The sequence below is a fragment of the Eufriesea mexicana genome, unplaced genomic scaffold (assembly GCF_001483705.2).
Source record: "Eufriesea mexicana isolate 0111107269 unplaced genomic scaffold, ASM148370v2 scaffold2551, whole genome shotgun sequence".
In the NCBI taxonomy this organism is placed as follows: domain Eukaryota; kingdom Metazoa; phylum Arthropoda; class Insecta; order Hymenoptera; family Apidae; genus Eufriesea; species Eufriesea mexicana.
Genome location: NW_016910623.1, coordinates 620748 through 640940, shown reverse-complemented (window position 1 = coordinate 640940; position 20193 = coordinate 620748). Strand labels below are relative to the sequence as shown.

At 42.0% G+C, this 20193-nt stretch overlaps 1 protein-coding gene across 1 annotated transcript in view; it reads right to left on the bottom strand.

Moving 5' to 3' along the window:
• Nucleotides 1–254: 254 nt before the first annotated feature.
• Nucleotides 255–20193, bottom strand: part of L (zinc finger protein Lobe) — a 108927-nt gene continuing 88988 nt past the window's right edge. The window contains exons 5-10 of the mRNA XM_017903847.1: nt 12081–12319; nt 8201–8343; nt 2498–4226; nt 1368–2306; nt 914–1135; nt 255–629 (exon numbers count right to left, since the gene is read on the bottom strand). Of these exons, the coding sequence (XP_017759336.1) occupies nt 255–629; nt 914–1135; nt 1368–2306; nt 2498–4226; nt 8201–8343; nt 12081–12319 (3647 nt within the window). The remainder of the gene's footprint in view (nt 630–913; nt 1136–1367; nt 2307–2497; nt 4227–8200; nt 8344–12080; nt 12320–20193) is intronic.

The following is a 20193-nucleotide window of genomic DNA, read 5'->3' as shown; positions in this document are numbered from 1 at the left end:
GGTTAAAAAAAAAAAAAAAAAAAAAAAAACGATTTTAGCAAATAAGATAAGTCATCTCGTATTTCTTTTCCAGGATAGACATACTATAAATGAAATTAACAGAAATGTATGATCACCAATAGATGATTCAAGCTATGATTTAGCTTGACAGCATGTCAGTGATCTATTTATCCCTTATTTTATTGTTAGTCTCAGACTAATTCCAAAATGATCGTTTATCCGAATGTTTTATTTCCTCGATCAACGAGAAATGATCACGATTCCATTTTTTCAGGAACAGTTTCCTCCTCGAGCTCAGTTTTCAATTTCGTTTCGATTACCGAATGCTTGTCTATTTTTCGATCATTTTCTTCCACTTGCTCGTCCACGTTGATCTCTTCTTCTTCGTCTCCGGCATCCGGAAGTAGTTCTTCTTTTACCGTTACTCCGTCGTCGTAGATTTTCTCTTCGGTGTCCTTTGTCTTTGTTTCGACAATGTCCTGTGCGTTTCCACTAGGCGAGGGTATTTCCCCGAGTCGGTGAAATGTTAGCATATGATGGTCTAGCTCAGCCCTGAAGAAGAATTTAAGCGTGCACTGAGAACAGTCGTACGGACGAGCACCCAGGCCGTGTTCTTGGAGCATATGGTTCTAAAATATGAAAGATTGGAGGTACTTTAACTTCAATTTAATGATAAAAAGTTTAACAATATAAATATATATATATGATCACCAAATTCAATCATCAAATATATATATATAACAACGATATTCTTAAAGTTACAGGATGTACATATTACAGAAGAAGGAACAAGGCAAAAGTATACAGAAAGATAAAATAAACATTTTTCGATTAAATGAAATAAGAATGTTGAGAAATAGCGTTAATAATTGATTATGAGTAATTAAACGAAGAGTAATACTTCTTATGATACCTGAAGACCAATGGGTGCAGTGAAGAGTGACTGACAAATGTAGCAACTAAGTGCTGCACATCCTGCAAAAGTGTGTTCTATCAAATGGCTCTGCAACTGTAATGGACTGCTGGCTTCGAATAGACATAGATGGCATCGTAATGCCTCGATAGAAGCTTTCGATGCCTCCAGATGTTCCTTTCTTATGTGCTGCTGGATCTTCGCTTCTGTTGGGAACGATGTCTGGGAGGGGAAATAAGTATATTATTAGATTTACAAAAAAAGAAGTTTTATGAATTATTTTAAACTCGATTGTTATTTTAATTATTATAATTCTGATTACCTGACACTGTATACACGTATATGTGCTTGCAGCAGTCGCAACCTTCTCATGTTCCATCATCCTATGTTTTTCCGCCTCTTCAGAACCCTCAAACTTGACACCACAGTCCTGACATCTCTTATTATCATTTACCTCATTTCTGTCTTCTTTAAATCTACTCTCTGACTCCCATCTATCCCTTGACCCATCCCACTGTCCATCTTTATTGCTGGATATCCAAGGAGCATCACATTTAGACCTAAGAGGTTCATATGGTGCATTCAAAATAGGTAAACCCTGAGAATGACGAATGTAGCAAGATTTGCAGACCCTTAAAGATTGTCCTCCTCCACTTATATGATTTGGAGGTAAATTAACAAAGTCGTCGGCTGAATAATCTCTTAAACAAAGACAGCAATTTGGACTTTGGCTCTTCTGATTAGGACTGGGGCTAGATCCCACGCTATGAGAACCAGTGGATGCTCTCAAATGATGTCTGGCGTGAAGACGACATTCTAAATCACTAATCAACGTCTGTCTGCAAACTACACATGCCGCAGGAAGATGAGGAAGGGAACCATCTAATCTTTGTTGAGGATCTACGTTCTCTAGACTGTGTCTTTGAACGTGTTCCAGAAATTGCGACTCTGTAGTCAAGTTTCCTCGGCAAACGATGCACGTGTCACTTAACTGAATCTTACAATGTTTCTGCAGTTTGTGTTCCGCAAGAGTCGCACCCGAAGGGCAAACCTCATCGCAGATGTTGCACTTGTGGCGTCCACCGGGTTCGTTTGAAGCATGTTGAATTCTTGTATGAGATTCCAGATCGGTTCTAGAACGACATACTTCTCCACAGTATGCACAGGTCATGCTTAGGTTCGATATGGATTTATTTTGCAGCTTAGCTGTACTATGAGCAAGTTTTTTGTGGGCTTGAAGTTCTGCTTCGTTGGAAAACTCTCCTCTTTCGCACAGATCACATTGCTGGGACGACGTATTGGTGTAATTTGGACGTTTATTATTGTTGTCCCGTTGGTTTAGGGAATTATTGTTGCTGGATGCTGGAGAACGGCCTCTTTTCTGAGATTTAGCCTGTAATGGGAAAAGTCGGTCAAAAGTCATTAGACTTTAAAGCTTAACTTTGCTAGTTTGATCTCTATTATTTTCAAACACAAACGTCGAATCACCATTTGATTTCTGCCAATTACAATTTATAATTCAAGTCGCAAAGGCGCTTTTTAAATTCTGTTACGTTTTATTTTATTGCTTATTAAATTACATACCTCTTCCTGTAATCTTGGTGGTCTACCAATCCTCCCGTTTTCCCTAGAACTACTTCTAACAGCACCTTGATGATCACTAGAATGATGTGCTTGAGCAATATGTCTGTCCAACAGGAATTCTACGGCAAATCCTTCTCTACAAACCGGACACCTGTACAAGTTTGCAGAATGGCTGGCCAAATGAAGCTGCAGTTCTAGCTCAGAACTACAGCAAATCCCACAGAAGACGCATCTTGGTCCGGAATTTCCAGTTATCCCTGGGGTAGACGCAGGACTTCTGGCAACAGGACTGTTACTCGACACCGTGGGAGGTGCGTGGACGTTCCTCACGTGGTTCGCCATCTCAGATTCGCTTCTAAAGAAACTTTTTCCTTCCCCCGGCGCGTTCCCTGGCGAGTTTTCATTATTAGGCACCGTGCAAGCATTGCATCGATAGATCCTACATTCTTGACTATGTTTCACGGCGAAATGAACTTGTATCGCAACCCTGGAATCGAAAGTGTCCCTGCATAGAGCGCATCTATAGAGATGATGAGCGTGGCTATCGAGCAAGTGTCTTTGAAGAAGATCAGGATGGGGATAAAGCTTCTTGCAAGCGCCACAAGCGTACTCTTTGCTGATCTGACCAAGGTAATGTTTCGTCAAGTGTACCAACATGTCTTCCCTATCTTGGAATATGGCTTCACATTTAGGGCAAGGATGCCTGACGACATCGTTTCGATGATCGGCTTGGAGATGTCTAGCCAAGTGTTCTCTGAAGGACTCGAAGTCCTTCAAAGCCGCGCCACACTGACCACACAACAATGTACCAGCTGTATAATTGCTTTCTGTAGCCGTGGAATGCTTGCTGGTTAAATCTGCTGGCTCAGAGGACGTTTGCTCTCTGCATTTCTGACTCCTGGAACTCTTAGAATCGTAACTTCCGTTCATCTTGGAATCTACGTAGTCTCTAGCTTCTAGAGGACCTACTCGTCGATTCTCACAGTGTTGGAGAACGTAATGCTCTGCATAGGCTGCAGCAGAAGTGCAGGGAATGCCGCAGAGAGGACACATCATCAAGGTAGATCCGAAACCGTCGGTTCTGTGGATAGAAATCAAATGATCCCTCAGAGAACCTAACGTGGAGAACTTCATAGTGCACTGGTTGCACGTGAACGCGTTTTCATAGTGATCCTTCTCGATCGATCCTTCCGCATCCTCTTGGTACTTCTTTTCATGCTCCTTCGAGGTACCCTCGGGTCGATCCAAATTCTTTTCGCGTTGATAAGCTATTTGCTCGTTGCTTCTATTAGTCGACGGAGATACTGCAACCGTTTCTCCGCTTAGGATAGCCTGGTGCATCGTGTGCACGTGCATCTGGAGCTGTTGCATGCAGCTGAAGGAGTCTCTGGTGCAGTACATGCAGGCCAACTTCAACGGAGAACTCAGAATTGGAGTCGTCGAAGCGCTACCCTGGGAGCTCTTCAGGCCAGTCTTCGGATTCAACGCGAGATTTAAAGATGGCGACGGAGAACTCGGCACAGGTGGCGAAGACGTACTGTGAGAGGACACGCTTCTTCTACCATAATCGATCTCTTGGAGCTTGGTCGTTCCTTGCGATTGATGATGTTTCTTGTGCGACTGCATGTGGGATGTTAGAGCAGCTGCCGTGTTGTAACCTCTGGAACAGGCTGTGCACTGATACGGCTTCTGGGTGTCGTGTGTTTTCATATGGATCTTCAGGTGGTCACTAAAAATTAAACACATCTAATTAGGAAAATGATCGTTATAATTCTCCGAATTTAACTGTATTTAATTCTCTTCACAAGAATCAAAGACATCTGAACAGAATATCTTCTACACTGGTTAGGAGACAGGTGTGGATTTTTCTACACAAATCGCGGGTAGTGTACAAGGAAATTGTATTCACCAGTTTAATAATAAGTACCAAGAAAAAGATATCACTATCCGCTGCAAAATTCCACGCCATTTACTGACGAGTCTGACATTCAAATTAGCCATTTTGTTCATTTTCCAGCCGAATTTTCTAAATTCAAGAAACCTGTACCCCAAATTTTTCTAACCAACGGATCCCAGAAGGAAAGGCTTTCTGTACGAAAGGCATTCTTGTCGAAAATGATCGTGACGTGTGTTGAACGCAAAATCAATGCGATATCGCGAATTTGAGGGAAACGTCAGCTCGTCGGTGGAGCGTTGATGAAAATAAAAAGACGCGGATGATAGGTCAACGATTTTCCCCTGTGCATGTGTCACTGGACAGATGAATTATTCATCCGGTCGGTGGAAAACTAAATCCGTTATAAGGTGAGGTCACCGGTTTGGTCCAACCGGTCAGTGTCTCGGCACGTTCAGAAACGAAGACAGACGGCAAATTCGCTCTTGCACTTTGCGTTTGAATAATTCATGTGGCAGGATTATCGACTGGTTACGCTCTGACCGTCCTATTATCGCGTGTATCGCCTTTATGAGCTCTAACCGATGAAATTTCGGAAAAAGAAGGCATCGAAACCGAATTCGCTCAGCGTTTCGCGTCCATTTCAATCTTCTCGTTCTTCGTCACGTTACCTCTACGGTTGGCAAAACTTTTTGACGTAACGCTAGCCAGAAGTTATTCGATGTTTAATCCACGACACGAGAAAAGTGGGCAAGAACTGAATCGCAATGGGTTGTCGGTAAATGTAGGTACATAATTATGCAAAGTGGTTATGAGCGGATGTTCCGAAGGAAGTCGAAGAGTCATGGAAAAAATGAATATTTCATCCTAACCCTCATAGTTGGGAATATCAAATTCAAAATGGTTTCCAGGAATATTAAGACGCTGGAACTGCCAAACATGTCAAAATCGCTTGTTCTATCGATAATTGACTTTAGTTTCTGACAGTTTGTAATTATTTTTCACTAAATCACTGCTGATTTTAATTATATATCATCTTCATTATACCACTATAATTATTATCATTTGTGTATCTAGTGTTAAATCTAAAAATTCAAAATTCGTGTTTGCGTATTTTTATTAGCGGTGATGTTGATTATAATACTTTTATTTTTACTGGAAGCGTCGATCAATCGATAGTGCGATCGAAAATCTGTTTGCTTATTAAATAATATTTATATTTTCTTCTGGAATCGATAGTCGTGATAAATTGTTCAACAAAAATTTGTTTGCTTATTATTTATCACGGTACATTTATTTTAACTGCAGTTGCGATTTTTTTAAAAATTGTAGTGCGATCCTAAATTCCTTTTCTCGTAAATATAATCGAAAATACCCTTTCCCGCGAAGATTTCGACGAACCAGAAAGCGACATCGTTTTCCGGGTCATTGGAATAATTTTCGACAAATTAGAAGAGTTTCGTTTTTCATAGCAGATGATCCACCTGGATAACGACTGGTTGAGCGTGTATTTCGATCGATCTCGATCGCGTACTCGGGTCCCCTGTGGCTGCGAGATCTATGTAAGAACCACAGGGGTTTTCACCCTTTTGTTGGGTCACCCAAGCCGACTGTCGAGCTGGAAGAACGAATAGAGATGTGGCGTAAAGATCCAGCAATGCGATTGTAATAATGGCTGACAGGCTAAGTTTCTGTTAGGACTTTCCTTTCCACCCCTCTTCTCAGGTTAAGGAAATATTAATCTACTCTTTCTACACGATACCGATGGATTTAAGTCGCTGAATGCGAATTTTTTCCAATTTCCTTTCATAGCCTTAGTAAATCAGGCGATAGAGCATGAGGACGCGAGTAAATCATTTTTAAGTCGAAAGTATTAATTCTTCGTACTCGAGGGGTGATTCTGAGTCACCAAGTATAAAGATTATTAGTCGATATCAAATTTAACATAACTCAGAATGAGATGTCAACCTGACATCTTCGGGATCTCGAATATTTTTAAAAATTCCGCATATATTCGAGATTTACCGAAATTTTTGGCATCTAGGATATTTTCGAGGATCTCGGACAATTTCGTAATTTCTTGAAACTTTCGTGATTTTAGATATTTTCGAAATTTCCTCGCATTTTTGGGATCTCGAACATTTTCGGGAATCCGGGAGCTTTTCGTAATTTTCTGAAATTTCCAGCAGTCCCAGATAGTTTCAAAGTTCTTTTGATAATTCCGAAAGTTCTCGAGACTTCCCGAAATTGTCGGGATCTCAAAAATTTCCAATATTTCCCGAAATTTTCGGGATATCTGTTGGAACCCGTGATTTTCTGAAATTTTCCGGATCTCGGATATTTCCGCGAGAGGCATTGGAAACCGGGAAAAAATTCCTATCCTCTGGATATGAAATATCCAAGATCCCGACACGCTGTGAGGTACCATTTAACACCGTCAGCCATACGAAACGAATCGGCTGGTCCCGAATTCGTCGAGTCGCACGATGCGTGTGGGAGTGATAAAAACGGAGTGACGAGGTTGGCGAGGAACCGCAAGAACGAAGGAGCGCAAGGAGGAAGAGTGGCAAGGTACCAAATGGAAGTCGTGAGCGCGACGTAAGGGCTGAAGCGTCGGTGGACGAGCAGCAACGAGGCACTTGACTAATGTTCTACCTGTTGTCCCGTAACACCTATGCGCCTACCTGTCCACTCAGCCGGAGACGCACAGAGAGAACGGGGGCCCCTTCTTCTCGTATTCACCGTGGTTCGTCTGTGTACCCGACGGCGCGCGTATTCCAGACCATGTGGACACTTAAAGGACGAAAAGGTGCGTGTGCTCGCCACCCTTGCGGGTCCGCTGGGTTATACCAGCTTAGCATTTCAATAACCGCGGGTGAATGCGAGAGAAAAGGGAGAAATAAAGATAGGAAAAGAGGCCGTTGGGGCGGCACGCGGGTGAGAGGGGTGAACAGAAAGAGTCACGTAAGAGAGTAAGCTTGACTAATGCCAGTCGGGGCCGCGGTCGTCGCACGATCATTATTCATTTGTCAAACGATGGATCGGTCCCCCGGAATATCGGCCTCCACGACTTTCCACTTTCCGGTTGTCTCTTTCAGATTAGTTCGTTCGTGGGTACGTAGGTATACGTATGTGATATACAGCGCGATGAGGCGTGGGGTGTTGCTGATGGTTTGGTGTCGGTTTGAAGGAAGAATTGAGTCTTTTGGTTGTTAGGGGTTCTTCAGGAATCTATGTCTTTTGCTTTGTGTATGTAGAGTAGGTTTGTATGTTACGCGGTGTAGATTGGTATGTGGTAGAATAGACTATGGTTGCGTTGTTGGTCTGGTTCTGAGAAATCCTTGAATCTGTTAATTTTTAGGGGTTCTTGGGGATCTTGGACTTTAGTGCTACGTATAGTACTTGTTTGATAGTATATGATAGCATGGTACGTGGTATGATAGGGTATGGCAGTCATATTAGTATCGGGTTTGTAAATTAACGAGTCTTTGATTAATGTTTTGGGGTGCTTCAGAATTTTGGGTTTTAGTGTCACGTATAGTACTTGTTTGGTAGTATATGGTAGCATGGTACGTGGTATGATAGGGTATGGTATCGTCGTTGGTATTGGTACTGAGAAATCATTGACAAAAAGACTCGACGGCATAGAAACGGTTTAAATGATGAATTACTCTACCGAACATAAGCCAGTTCGTAAATAATTAGCGAGATAAATGAGGAAATTTAACGGATGAGGCAACCCCACGAAGACTGCGAATTATCCTTCAGAGAAACATTATTGAAGTGGCGATGTAGACTTGCAGACTTACCTCCTGGAGAAAGCAGCCTCGCAGTGCGTGCATCGATATCTTCGGTCTCCTGTGTGAAGCTTCACGTGTCGATCTCTGCTGCGTTTATGTTTGAATAATCTGGCACACCAGCTGCATCTGTATGGCATTTGGTCACCGTGGCTCTGTGACATTAAAACAGACGATCTTGAGGAGATACCTCACCGTTATAAATGCAATTCAGCCGCTCATATTGTCCAACCGATTAACTCCGCAAAATAGAAATTTAAATGTAAAACATTGAGCATCGACGAAATACTTTGGAATTTCAAGAAATTTTGGAAAATGGCCACTTTGACCCGTGAACGATGATTAATCATAAATCTAACAAGTATTTATGTATTGGAATACCCATAATCTTCACACGGAGTAGTATATTCTTTTTTATTATATTATGCAGACTTTATAGGGCAGACAGAAATTTCTGAACAGAAACATGCTTCCAAATTTCTTACACCACATTAGGTAAAAACATTGCGAACTAGTTTCGCAAATTAGATGCATTTGGAAACTATACAAATCTCGATATAAAATGCCGACCACGTGCAAAGGAATTGAAAATCATACTTAAGATCTATAGATAATACCAAAGGTATCAAAATGATCTTATTTTTCATTCGCCAGAATGAATATTAATTACCACCCAGACAGGAAGTTCTGTTAACCCTTTGATTATTCTGGGCGCCTAAAGGCGCTTAGAAATCTTGTGTTTATGATACTGTAGGTGCCTAAAGGTGCTCGAAAGCTTTTCGCTTTGCTGTTAAATTTTAAGTATGTATAGTAACAATTTAACGCAGAATACAAAGCAATAAATAATGTTGTTTCAATATAGTGGAATATAGTGTTTTGATTATTATTTGAATATATAATAATTTCTTAGAAATGCATACTTAAAAGTTTCATCATTCTCGGTGTACGTCGCAAATGGATTCGTACCTTATGGAAGGTTTCTAGGTCTGTCGTAGTCAAAGGGTTAATTACTTTTAAAACCGAAAATAAAACAGGAAGAAACAATTCTATCATCGAGCTGCATTCTGAAGTCTTATAGACCATTGGACCACGTGTCCCTCATTACTGCATTAGACGAAGAACACGATTGAAAAGGAACTGGTCCTGTGAACAGATCTCTAACTCGACTTTCCGATCGGTTAGAAATCCCGAAATGTCGGATCTCTCCGGAGTTCTTGAAACCTCTCCTCGGTATCCACGAAGACGGTGGACGTCGCGACACAGAGGTCTCGAAGAAGGAGGCGATCGCTTCGCCCTTTCGTCCGGATTGTCTCTTCAAAGGAGCCGACGGCTCGAAAGTCGTACGTGCCGAGGTTACTTCGTTGGACGAAGACCGACTCGAAAAAAGATGAGAAAAAAATGGGAAAAAAGGAGAGCATAAAAAGAGCTGTACAAAGAGAATGACCCGGCCCGTTCGCGATCATATCGGTCACACTGATCTACCTGGGTGACAACCACCAGGGGGAATTCCTTGCTGAGGAACTTTCTTGCCCGTCGATCCTTTTGCTCCTCGAACCACCGGCCAGGAATCTCCGGTGGGTCGTGTCGTTATTCTCGATCATGTTGCCGATTCAATTTACGGCGTGGTAATTTTTTAATTTCATCGGCTTCGTTGAGACTCGACACTGGCTTTGCCAACACACCGGTGTAAATCGTTGGAAAATATTCGTTACTCACGGTGAGCTTGATGCAGTTGTTAATCGAGAATTCACGGATTTCTTTTTTAAATCGGTTATGGAATTGAACAGTTTCTCTTTAGGAAATTTTGACTATGAACTTTGAAGAAGAGTCATTATTATTACAGTCGGAGACTCATCGTTATTGGCGGCACCATTATCCTCTAATATATGGGATATTTTTCGATTGATTATGGAATTTGACAGTGCATGTTAGTTTTATTATTTAATGACGAGAATCTTCTAGATCTCACCCTGCTAGGAAATTATTATCGCGAACGACATAATAATTTTTTGATTCAACTGGTTATGGTATTTTAAGGTATATTCATCGAAATTATCTTTATCGTCCAGCAAATTAAATTTTTCTAATAATTTTAATCGAACGAGGCAGCTACCATCTCCCGTTATTAAATTAAAAACTGTGTAAAAACGAAAAATTCGTGCCATGTCTAAATCGTTCGACACCTTTTTCCGGGACCCCAATGCCAACTGCTTTCATATCCAAAAACACGAAGAGTTCGCGAAGAGCTCTACTATCTCGCTGCACTCGAATTATGTACGTGGGAAATAAAGGTTTCCTCTACTGGAACGGCATCTAAAATCTCAAAGCGGAAGCTGGAAAAGAATGGAAAACGTTGATACGTAAACATTCCTGGAAATGCTCGCGACCGTAGTTCTAATCCGGCCAATTCCACGAGCCGACTTCCGTGGTCGAGCAGAGACAAAGAGAAAGAAGGTCCGTGGCAATGGAGGAAGATTTCATAGCCCCTGAACGAAATTTATCTCCGTTATCGGGCTCGTATCTGTGCTGGAAGCGAAGCGCGATTCAGCTCGCGTATGTGGAAGCGGCTTTTATCGAGGCTTGAAAAGCGGAGAGGAGAAGCCGAAGCTTGGAGAACCACCTGGACGAACAACCTGACCGGTACAACCTGTTATGGGCCATGGAACAGATTTTGACCCGACGATGACCCGTTGACGTCGACTCGGACGCGGAAGAGTCCAGCCTCTAATGCCACCGCCATGCAAAACAGAAAAGTTCCAACAGGCCACGCGTCTTCCGCCCCTGGAACCCGCGACGGTCCGCTACTGAACCAGTTTCCGGCTGCAGGATCTCCGATTCCCTTTAATCCACGCGTTTTGGGCAATTTCCAGATATCAATAGGGGTCGCATATGAGAAAGAGAGGGACAGACGAATAAAAATTTCATAGGAAATTTCGTAGAATTGATTTTTGAAGCTAAATCGATTTAATTGAATCTGAATCTTTTTAGATTCGAAGTGATTCGATTTTAAATCTTTTTAAATGTAAATTAATTCGATTTTAAGATTGATTCCCTTTGGTCGACGTGTTCCTGTTAATTTTGACACATGAATAGGGGTGGCATATGAGAGAGAGGCAGAGACGAATGAAAGTTTCATGGGAAATTTCATGGAACTGATTTCTGAACCAAAATCGGTCTTAATAAATTCGAATTTAAATTTTTTTGAATGTAAATTAATTCGATTTTGAGCCTGAATGACTCCTACAAGGCCTTTGCTCAGAATATTATTTTTCGAGGCTTAAATAATTTGTGATTTCTCAATTTTTCAAAAATTTGATAATCAACGATTTTCATGATTTGACCTAGGAATTATTTATTTTTACCCCGCAAATGCGGATTTAACTAAACGAGGAAACGAAGTCCCAATGTAGGATTGTCTGAACGTAAATCCAGATCTATTTTAATCCAAACTAATCCATTAATTTATCGGATCTGTAATATTCATAATATCTGATATAAAATTAATTCTCGAACCTAAATCTTTTTCAACGTAACTTAATTCAGATAAGTCTGAACGGCTTCCAGAATCCGTGCTCTCAATTCCACAGAGTTAATTCGAATAAAACGCACCCCTAACTCATACGTCTATTCAAACCCAACTTAATCCATCACTCTTACTTCCACAGATTCAAAAAATATACAAATGTAATACGAGGTGAATTGTCGAACCCAAAATCGATCTCTTCGAGCATAAATCTTTTCCAATTCGAGTTAGACAAAGAAAGCATAAAATAATTCGATATCGACATCTCGGCAAGCGTGTTTGATCCATAAGGATAGCGTCTCGTTGAGGTCTCCGAGTAAGCTTACGAAAGACGAAGCAGAAGGAAGCAGAAGGAAGAATCGCAGATACCTGTTCGTGTTTCTTCAGGTAGCTGAGCCGAGGAAACGTGCGGTCGCAGAATTGGCAGGGGTAGGGCGCGGTGGCGTTGTTCCCGTCGGCGTTTACACCGACGTCGGCGTCGACCTCGGGCTCCGACGGGAAGCTGGCCGACGTCGGCGTCGCGCAAGACGACGGCGTCTCTCCGCCGCGCTGCGAGTTCGGGCCGCCATCCTCGCTCTGCCACGACGAACTTCCGGTCCCCAAGGCCTCTGCAATTAAAAGAAAAACCCTGCAGAAGCGTTCGCTCGAGGAAAATTGGCAGTCAGAGGGACACGTTGATATCCTGCCTGCGATTTATTCCAGGAAAATTGGGAATGGAAGGAGATCGTGACGTGGAAGAGATATAAATACTGGCTCTTTTCGAGGGTGGACGGACGGGGTGGCTATTTGTATCAATGACGGCAAAGAGAGAAGAGAATTGGTGAAGTGGCAGTAAATTAGTATATAGGAGAAGTATGGTGGAATGGTCTTGTTTGGATTTTTCCGACATTTCGCGAGTTAGTTTCTTTCATTTCATAATTGGCTTGTGTTTTAATCAGTTTATTTGAATGTCCAGTTATTCAGTACTAAGGGTAGATTTTGATATATTGCTGGTATAAGATTTGAGTAGACTCGGATCTCTTTCTATATCTGCACCTGCTCGAAGTTTAGGAATTTATCACAATCTAAATCATCTGTAGCCTAAACTTACTCAAACTTAAATTTACTCACAGTGAAATCTACTTCAATCCAAAGTCGCTCAAACCTACAGTAATTTACGAACAAGTCAATTCGAATCCAAATCTACTCAAATTTAAATAACTCGCAACCCAAACCATGTTATATCAAAATTTCCACGCAGTGAGATCTGTTCAGATTTATTTAAACCCCAATCTACTCAAATTCAAACCTATTCCAATTTAAATGAACTTCAACCCAAGCTACTCAAATCTACTCAGAGGTTCATTAAAACCCAAATCTATCGAAACGTAAATTGAATTAAATACAAATCATGTACTCAGATCTGCCCAGACTGACATTCATTCAAATCCAAGTCTACTCAAATTAAAATTAATTCAAATATAAATCCCCTTGTACTTGGATCTATCGATAATTCGTTTAAATCGAAATAAATATTCTGAAATCTAATTCAGATATAAATCAAAAGAAACCTAACCGAACCGCATAACCCAAATCAATTCCTTAAGAGTAAACGCGAAAATGGAGTAACCAAGAAACTTCGTCCACAGAAACAAAGTGTCGATGAAGGAACGACGTCGATGTTTCACACACGGAACCACAGTGGCAGGCATTCTGACGAGCGATCTTTTCGGGGAACAGGTTTATAAATGTCGTAAGACGGACCAGTTCCATAAATGACCTTACGAACCCGAACACACGTAGGAATATTACGAGACTCTGGCTGACCTCACCTTGCCCGTTACATGTCCCTTTATATCGTTTTCGTAACGAGTATGCGGTGAAACTGGTACCATTAACCCGCGAGCGTCGTCAAGAAGCTCCGTCGTTCATCCTCTGAGAGACTGGTCCTCTTGAGGATAGAAGAAAAGCACATTCCTCGCGGGAATTCCTCGGTCGAGCTTTGCCCTCTTCCTTTTTATCCCTCTGTTATCCAATTTTCGCACGGCAAACGTTATAGCCATCCCGCGACCACTGAATAGTTTCCTTAACCTCGAGTAGGTTTACGTGTGTTTTCACTTTGGATTTTTAATCCGCCGATTCTTCGAAATTGTACCGGTGTTACGACTATGCATTCGGAGGATTTTTAGTCCAGAGAAGTGGGGAGATTCGAAGATTTTTCTGTCATGAAATGAACGTAACACGAAGACAGGGCAGGCTGGACTATCTGACGTGATCATTTCTGATCTTTCCAATTTATTCATTAATAAAGGATAAATGGGATGACAAACGATCTCCAATACGTACAAGTATTACGAGCATTGTATATTTTCCGAAAATGGAAGATTTCTTAAACATCTTTGTTCACTGTGCTTGGAAAATAGGTAAATCTATGGGTTTTTGCTATATTTTTGGAAATATTCCGAAGACGATAATTTTTCTTCAATATTTTTATCAACCACGTTATAAAGCACTAACCTTCCTCTGTAAGATCAAATTTGATTCACGATCAGGCGATTTTTTTCTCCCGAGATATACCTTTTTCAAGTTACTCCCTCATTAAATGGAACACTTGAAGGTTTAAAAGAATGGGTCAGAAGTGCACTGCGATTTGCAGTTGTAGATGGACAGATTTAGGTCCCTGTCAAGCTATCGTCACTCGATGACAATTAGTAACTCTGAAATTCTCGGGGAGGAAGTTGAAAATGAACCTAGAGTCCATATCTCTGTAAATAATTTCTCAACGATCGAATTGTTGAAACGGTTACCATCAGGAGCGGAGATCGGTTTGTCAATGAAGCTCGTGGAATAAAACGAAACGTTCCTGTAGTGTCCGATTAATTTCTGGAAACGGAAACGTTGGATCGGTGACGAGCCGAGAAGGTAGCAAGATTCAAACGCGCCGACGTAATTGCAAGATTTAACGGTGAAACCCGAGGAAGCGTTCGAAGGAGAGCGTTAACGAAAGAAACGTGTCGCAGAAGAAGAAAACCGGTGACAAAGGAGACATCCGGACGAGGCGAGTCGAATAATTAATAATTGCCAGGAATGAAGACTCCCACCGGGTCGGATAGAGCAAAGTGGCCCTGGTAAACGGTGGAAATGACTCGGCTAGTTGGCCGTTTCCTCATTTGCCCGGTCCACACGCTGGATCCGACACCCACCACTAGATTTAAGAGATTTTGCGGAATCCCGTCGTCTCTGCAGCTCAGAACACGAACACGAAAGACACCCAACGAGATCGGATCACGGACGTGCATCCGTTTAAATGGGTCGCATCCTCCACCCACGCCACGTTTTCCCCTGTCTAGCCTGCTGCCATCGCTTAGAAGCTAACACGGATGCTGCGACTGTCTGAACGATGATCTACGAGATTTTCAGAAGCTTTCGCAAGCTTTCGCAAGGATTCGGATGTGCTGAATTGACGGGGGGAGGGGGTGTCGATACTGGTAGATTTTATGGTGAACAGAGGGGTTGAAACGTTGCAGAGGGACCAGGGATTTGGATATGAATCATTCGCTGACATTTCAAGTGATTAATTCCGTTTTTCGAATTTTTCTAAATTTTACTATCCCTGATTAAAAGTTTCTCATTAAATGTAATGATACTTATTTTTCCACTATTTTCTCTTGGATGATACGAAACAAAAGTTAGGGTAAGTTTCTTTATTTTTAATTCATACCAGACCTAACATCTTTTAATATACCTTTCATGCTTACATCATAGTAATTTATATCCAAAAAGTTACAGTAATTTTAAATAAAGGGTCAGAGTCATCGATGATATTTAATTTCCTACATTTAAAATAAATTTCTGCTTTTTAGTTCTTGCAGTTAGTTGAGCTGGCAAATGACGGATCTATAAATTTCCATATTTCCAAATTTCCGTGTTTTTCGAGATGGGGGTTGAAATACCGTCGAGATGTCTATCAGACATTCATTATACTTCTTTTCCACACTTCTGTGTCCCTTGTATCCTATATGTCTCCAAATTTCTGTACTTCTTAAAATAGGGGTTGAAATGTGTCACAGTATCGTACATGACGTTTACCGGGTCATGTTCCATATATTTCAATTATATTCTCAGATTCTTGTGTTTTCCAATCTTCGCACGTCAGTCTATCTACAAAAATTTCCAAATTTTTCGAAATTCGTTCGAGTTATATTTTTGGAATTTCTATTTATATTCTCTTTACTCTTGCAACCAGTGGTGCACGCTAAAAATTGTGCGGAAAATTCCGCGGAAAGCCGGGATTTCTCAGCTCGCCACGCAGATTGCAACCCCAGAGAGCTCGTGAAAATCAGGTGTTCCTGCAATTGTGCAACATGCACCACGACGGGACCGGGGCACTCGCCCAATTGGCATCCAGCATGACTCACGCGCGCCTCTTCTTGCAGAAAAAGAGACACGGCAGATCGGGTGAGCATGCAATAAATATAAACCGAGCTGCCGATCGAGTGTACGAAAGCACCCAGCTGATCCCGTCGCCGTCAACAATTCGGCTGCGACTGCCAACAAATCAGGATCAAGCCTGTCGTCAGCCCATTCATGGAAAGCTCCGATCGTTCTTCGAGATCTTCGAAAGATCCATCCTCGACGGGGGCAAATTCTGTCGGCTGTCTTAAAAATCTCGCAAAACTCACCACTGACGACACTTCACCTCGTGCTTCGATTCTCAACATTTTTTAAATTTAGCAAAACTCAATACCCATTACTATTTCCTCCAAAAATAGGGATTTTCAAGATTTTTAAAATAGCATACGTTTTTAAAAACCGAATAGAATAATCACTTATCTTCTTCTCTAAGACACGTCCATTTTCTCCTCGGTCTTTAATTTTTATAGAATCGTTTAACCCAGAAGAGAGAAATCAAATCTCCATTCCTGACGTTGATAAATTCTATTAAGGTTCCTGACAAATCTCTCGGAATTCGCTGAAAATTGCTTCCTTTATTTAAAATACGTCCATCTTCTTCTCATCTGAAAGCTTGAATTCTCTGCAACCTGGGGACTCGAAACTGGCACGAATTGACAAATTCCATCATCGTTCTCAAAAATCTACCCCTGTTGTCTAAGATACATTCATGTCCTCCTTATTCACCGTCTTTTACAAGATTCTGTAAGATGGAGACACGAAAGGAAGCTTAGCACCTTGACAACGTCAAATTCTACCACCCAAAATTTCCCCAAAACTACCGCTTCCCTCCAAAATGCCATCCTCCTACCCTCATCTGTTTTATCTTCTCGTTTACGGAAATCCGCAACCTGGAGGCACATAACGAAGTCTCGAATCGGTCTGGACACCTGTCTAAAATAAGAGAAGGTGTAGTGGCGAATCGGGGATGAAGATAGAGTCGGAATTGCGCGAAAAGGGGGCGATAACGCGAGAACGAAGAGAGGCAAGGACGCAAAGGCTCGTTGGGGGATTCGAAGGGGGTTTTATTTAGAGTCTCGATTCCGTCCAATCAGCGGCGATGTGTCATCGGCGCGAAAATAGTCGCACTTAACACTGGCAGCTCTTTTCTGCGACCTGCCGATGCCAGCCGTATTGCATTGTGTTTTTATCTTGTCCGAGTGTGAGTGCGCCCGTGCAGCCTCCCTTGGTCGCATGTGGCCGCGTATAATGTTGTCACCTCGTGCCCGTCGCTATTTATAGGATGCTTCGACGACGCTTATTAATAGGGGGCCGACTTAACGCCTTCGTTAATTGTGACTTATGTTAGCACGCGAACCTCTGACAGCCCCTCTGTCGCAGTGCTTTGCGCGGATTTTTCGATCGCCATTGGCGTACGCGTGATCCTCGATGCTGCACGAATTATTCCGAACCGTCAGAGTGCTTGCATTCTTCTGGCAGTGTCGGTAATTTAGACACTCGAATTTATATCCAACAGTGCGCATCGACTACAATGTGCTCTTTATCATCGCCATTGGGTATCGGGGATGTGGTCATTTTTAAATTCGATTGGAAATTTGGATATCGATAGCGAGCATTGGGTAATTTTAACATGCTGGGTATTTCGGGCTTGAATTATCGTGATATTAGAAGCTTGGTATAATTGTTAGGGTATGAAAATTAGGTAACTACTTTTTCTCTGATTAAGAATTTAGATTTGGGAATTTTTAGATCGGATTTTAGTCCTGCGTTATTTAAAATGTTATTAAAAATTTAATCAACGTTGATAATTTCTAAATTTAAATGGAAATTTGGAATTGGGATTTTGGTGGTGCACCATCTCAGATTTGGATGTAGACTACAACACACTATCGTGAGTTTTTGGAGTATCGAGATTCCGATACCGATTTTATAGTTAATTCAAAATTTGGTGGTCCACTTAGTGTTCGTTATATTCTATTCAAATATTCTCATATTTTTGATACTTCATTTCGTTTCCTGAATAAAAGTTTTAGAAATCGAGTATCGCGAATCTCTTTCAAATTTTAACACCAGATTCCGAATTTCGTTAATCATTTATTATAATTGTATGCTTTTGAATTATCAAGCCCCTGTTCGCGAATTATTTCCATACTTTGGAAATGCAAAATCAAAAAATTGAATCCTGCACTTTTTCAGAACCCATATCGAATATGGTGCAAGTATTTTTATTACACCGTATGGTAATATGTACTGACAAGTATACACTTTCATAATTGTGATCTATGGTGTGCGTCCTGTAAGTTCTAAATTGAACAGCGTGAAATTGACGACATTACGTATGCTGCTCCGACTGGCGAAGCTTTCAGAAAATTTTATCAGACAGTCGATGATGTCGTGTGATCATGAGTGACTCTTAATAGCGAAAGAGTTAACGATCAATTACCGGATCAGATTGAAATTGAGCAGACGCATGAAACGAAGGGGAGCTGATTGAAACACGCTTGCGTGAAACGAAGAAAAAGTGGCTCGCTTGGTCGACCTAATAAACCGAGGATCTGTCATTTAAAATTTCATTAAACTAATAAAAAAAATCCACAATTCTTCGAGCAGACCTTTCAACTCTAAACTCCTATCTCTATTAATAGAGTCTAGGAGTTTAGAAGCAAAAATAAAACGTTGGTACAGGAGAGGCAATATTTGAATAAAGCTTCCGCCATGTAACTAGACAAAGTGTAATAGGAAATAATAAAAAAGAAATAAATGATAAGGTAATATAATCGTACCTTTGGACTTATGCTGCTCCTCCTGAGTGGGTTCTTTATGGGCCTGGATTTTCCCTATCAACAGCTCCAACCTCGAACTGTTCCCCTTAAACAACATTCTGATCTTCTTCCTATTTAGCCACCCCTTGTGTACCCAAGTTCATCCCTTTCACCATCACCTTGATACCAAACGGTTTGCGAATCCTGTCTTCCCACTAGTCTACCCGAATTTGGAACAAAGGGATTCCAAAGTAGCTTTGTGAAATATCCTTCGAAATCACCACTCGTCAGAGGACCCAGAGTTACGTTTCAAAATCCCAATCTATCGAGCAAGAGAATAGTCCCAAAATCGCTCCTCGTCGCACCAAAGTTCATCAAAGTCCCAGGACTCCAAGACTCCTCTTCCTCCGCGCTATCGATTACTGTATCGATCTACGAATCGATCAACGTCCTTCAAAACCAACGCGAAAGTCGCGGAACTTGCAAGTGCCTGGATGGAGTCCGATCAAGAAGACAGTCCATAACTCGCACGGACCATCCACCACACTGACCCAAACTCGATGACCGTCCCTTTTCCTCTGCTTCCAGCATCCACCACTTCTCCCGGTGTCATTTAGGAACTCCTTGGGACTCTCGGAACTCGGACAACGTGAACATCCACGAGAACTGGTCGCGTGACGCGCAAGTTCGCAGCTGATTCGACGAACGAAGGACCCAGGCTGGAGAGGATCGATCCGGTCTCGATCGGTCGATCGCAAGGACTGGCGATCGGCTGGGCTCGTGGCGACCGGCCACGGAGGAACACGGTCGAGTGTATAAACGCGCACTAACCGGGAACCCACGGTGACTATTATCGCGCACGATGCAAAAGCGACACACCAAGTCCTCCTCCTGAAAGCAAAAGAGTGCCGTACGTGGAAGGAGAAGGGACGACAAAAGCCGGCTGTGAGAGGCTAGGGAGTCCCCTGGGAAACCAGCCACCGCATTGGACGGTAGGCGGGATCACACACTAACGAGTACACCCACCTTCCGGCTACCTCTCGCACCTATTTAACCTTTCATCCACCTTCTGCAGCGGCTAATACACCTATGCGTCCCCTCGCCGGCCCGAGCTCCCTCACTTGTTACCTATTCCTGTTCTCAGCTGACGAAAGCGTCGCTGATGGTTCGCTCACGGGACGGATAATCGATTTTCGGGTGAAATTTCGATTGTAAGTGTCGGACACTGGGTCTAAGCTATTAAAAGGATCCGTGTTAGATATGACATATTGAAACGTGGCTCGACATGGTACGAGCTAGCTGGGATGACGAGTTGACTGATTGTAAGA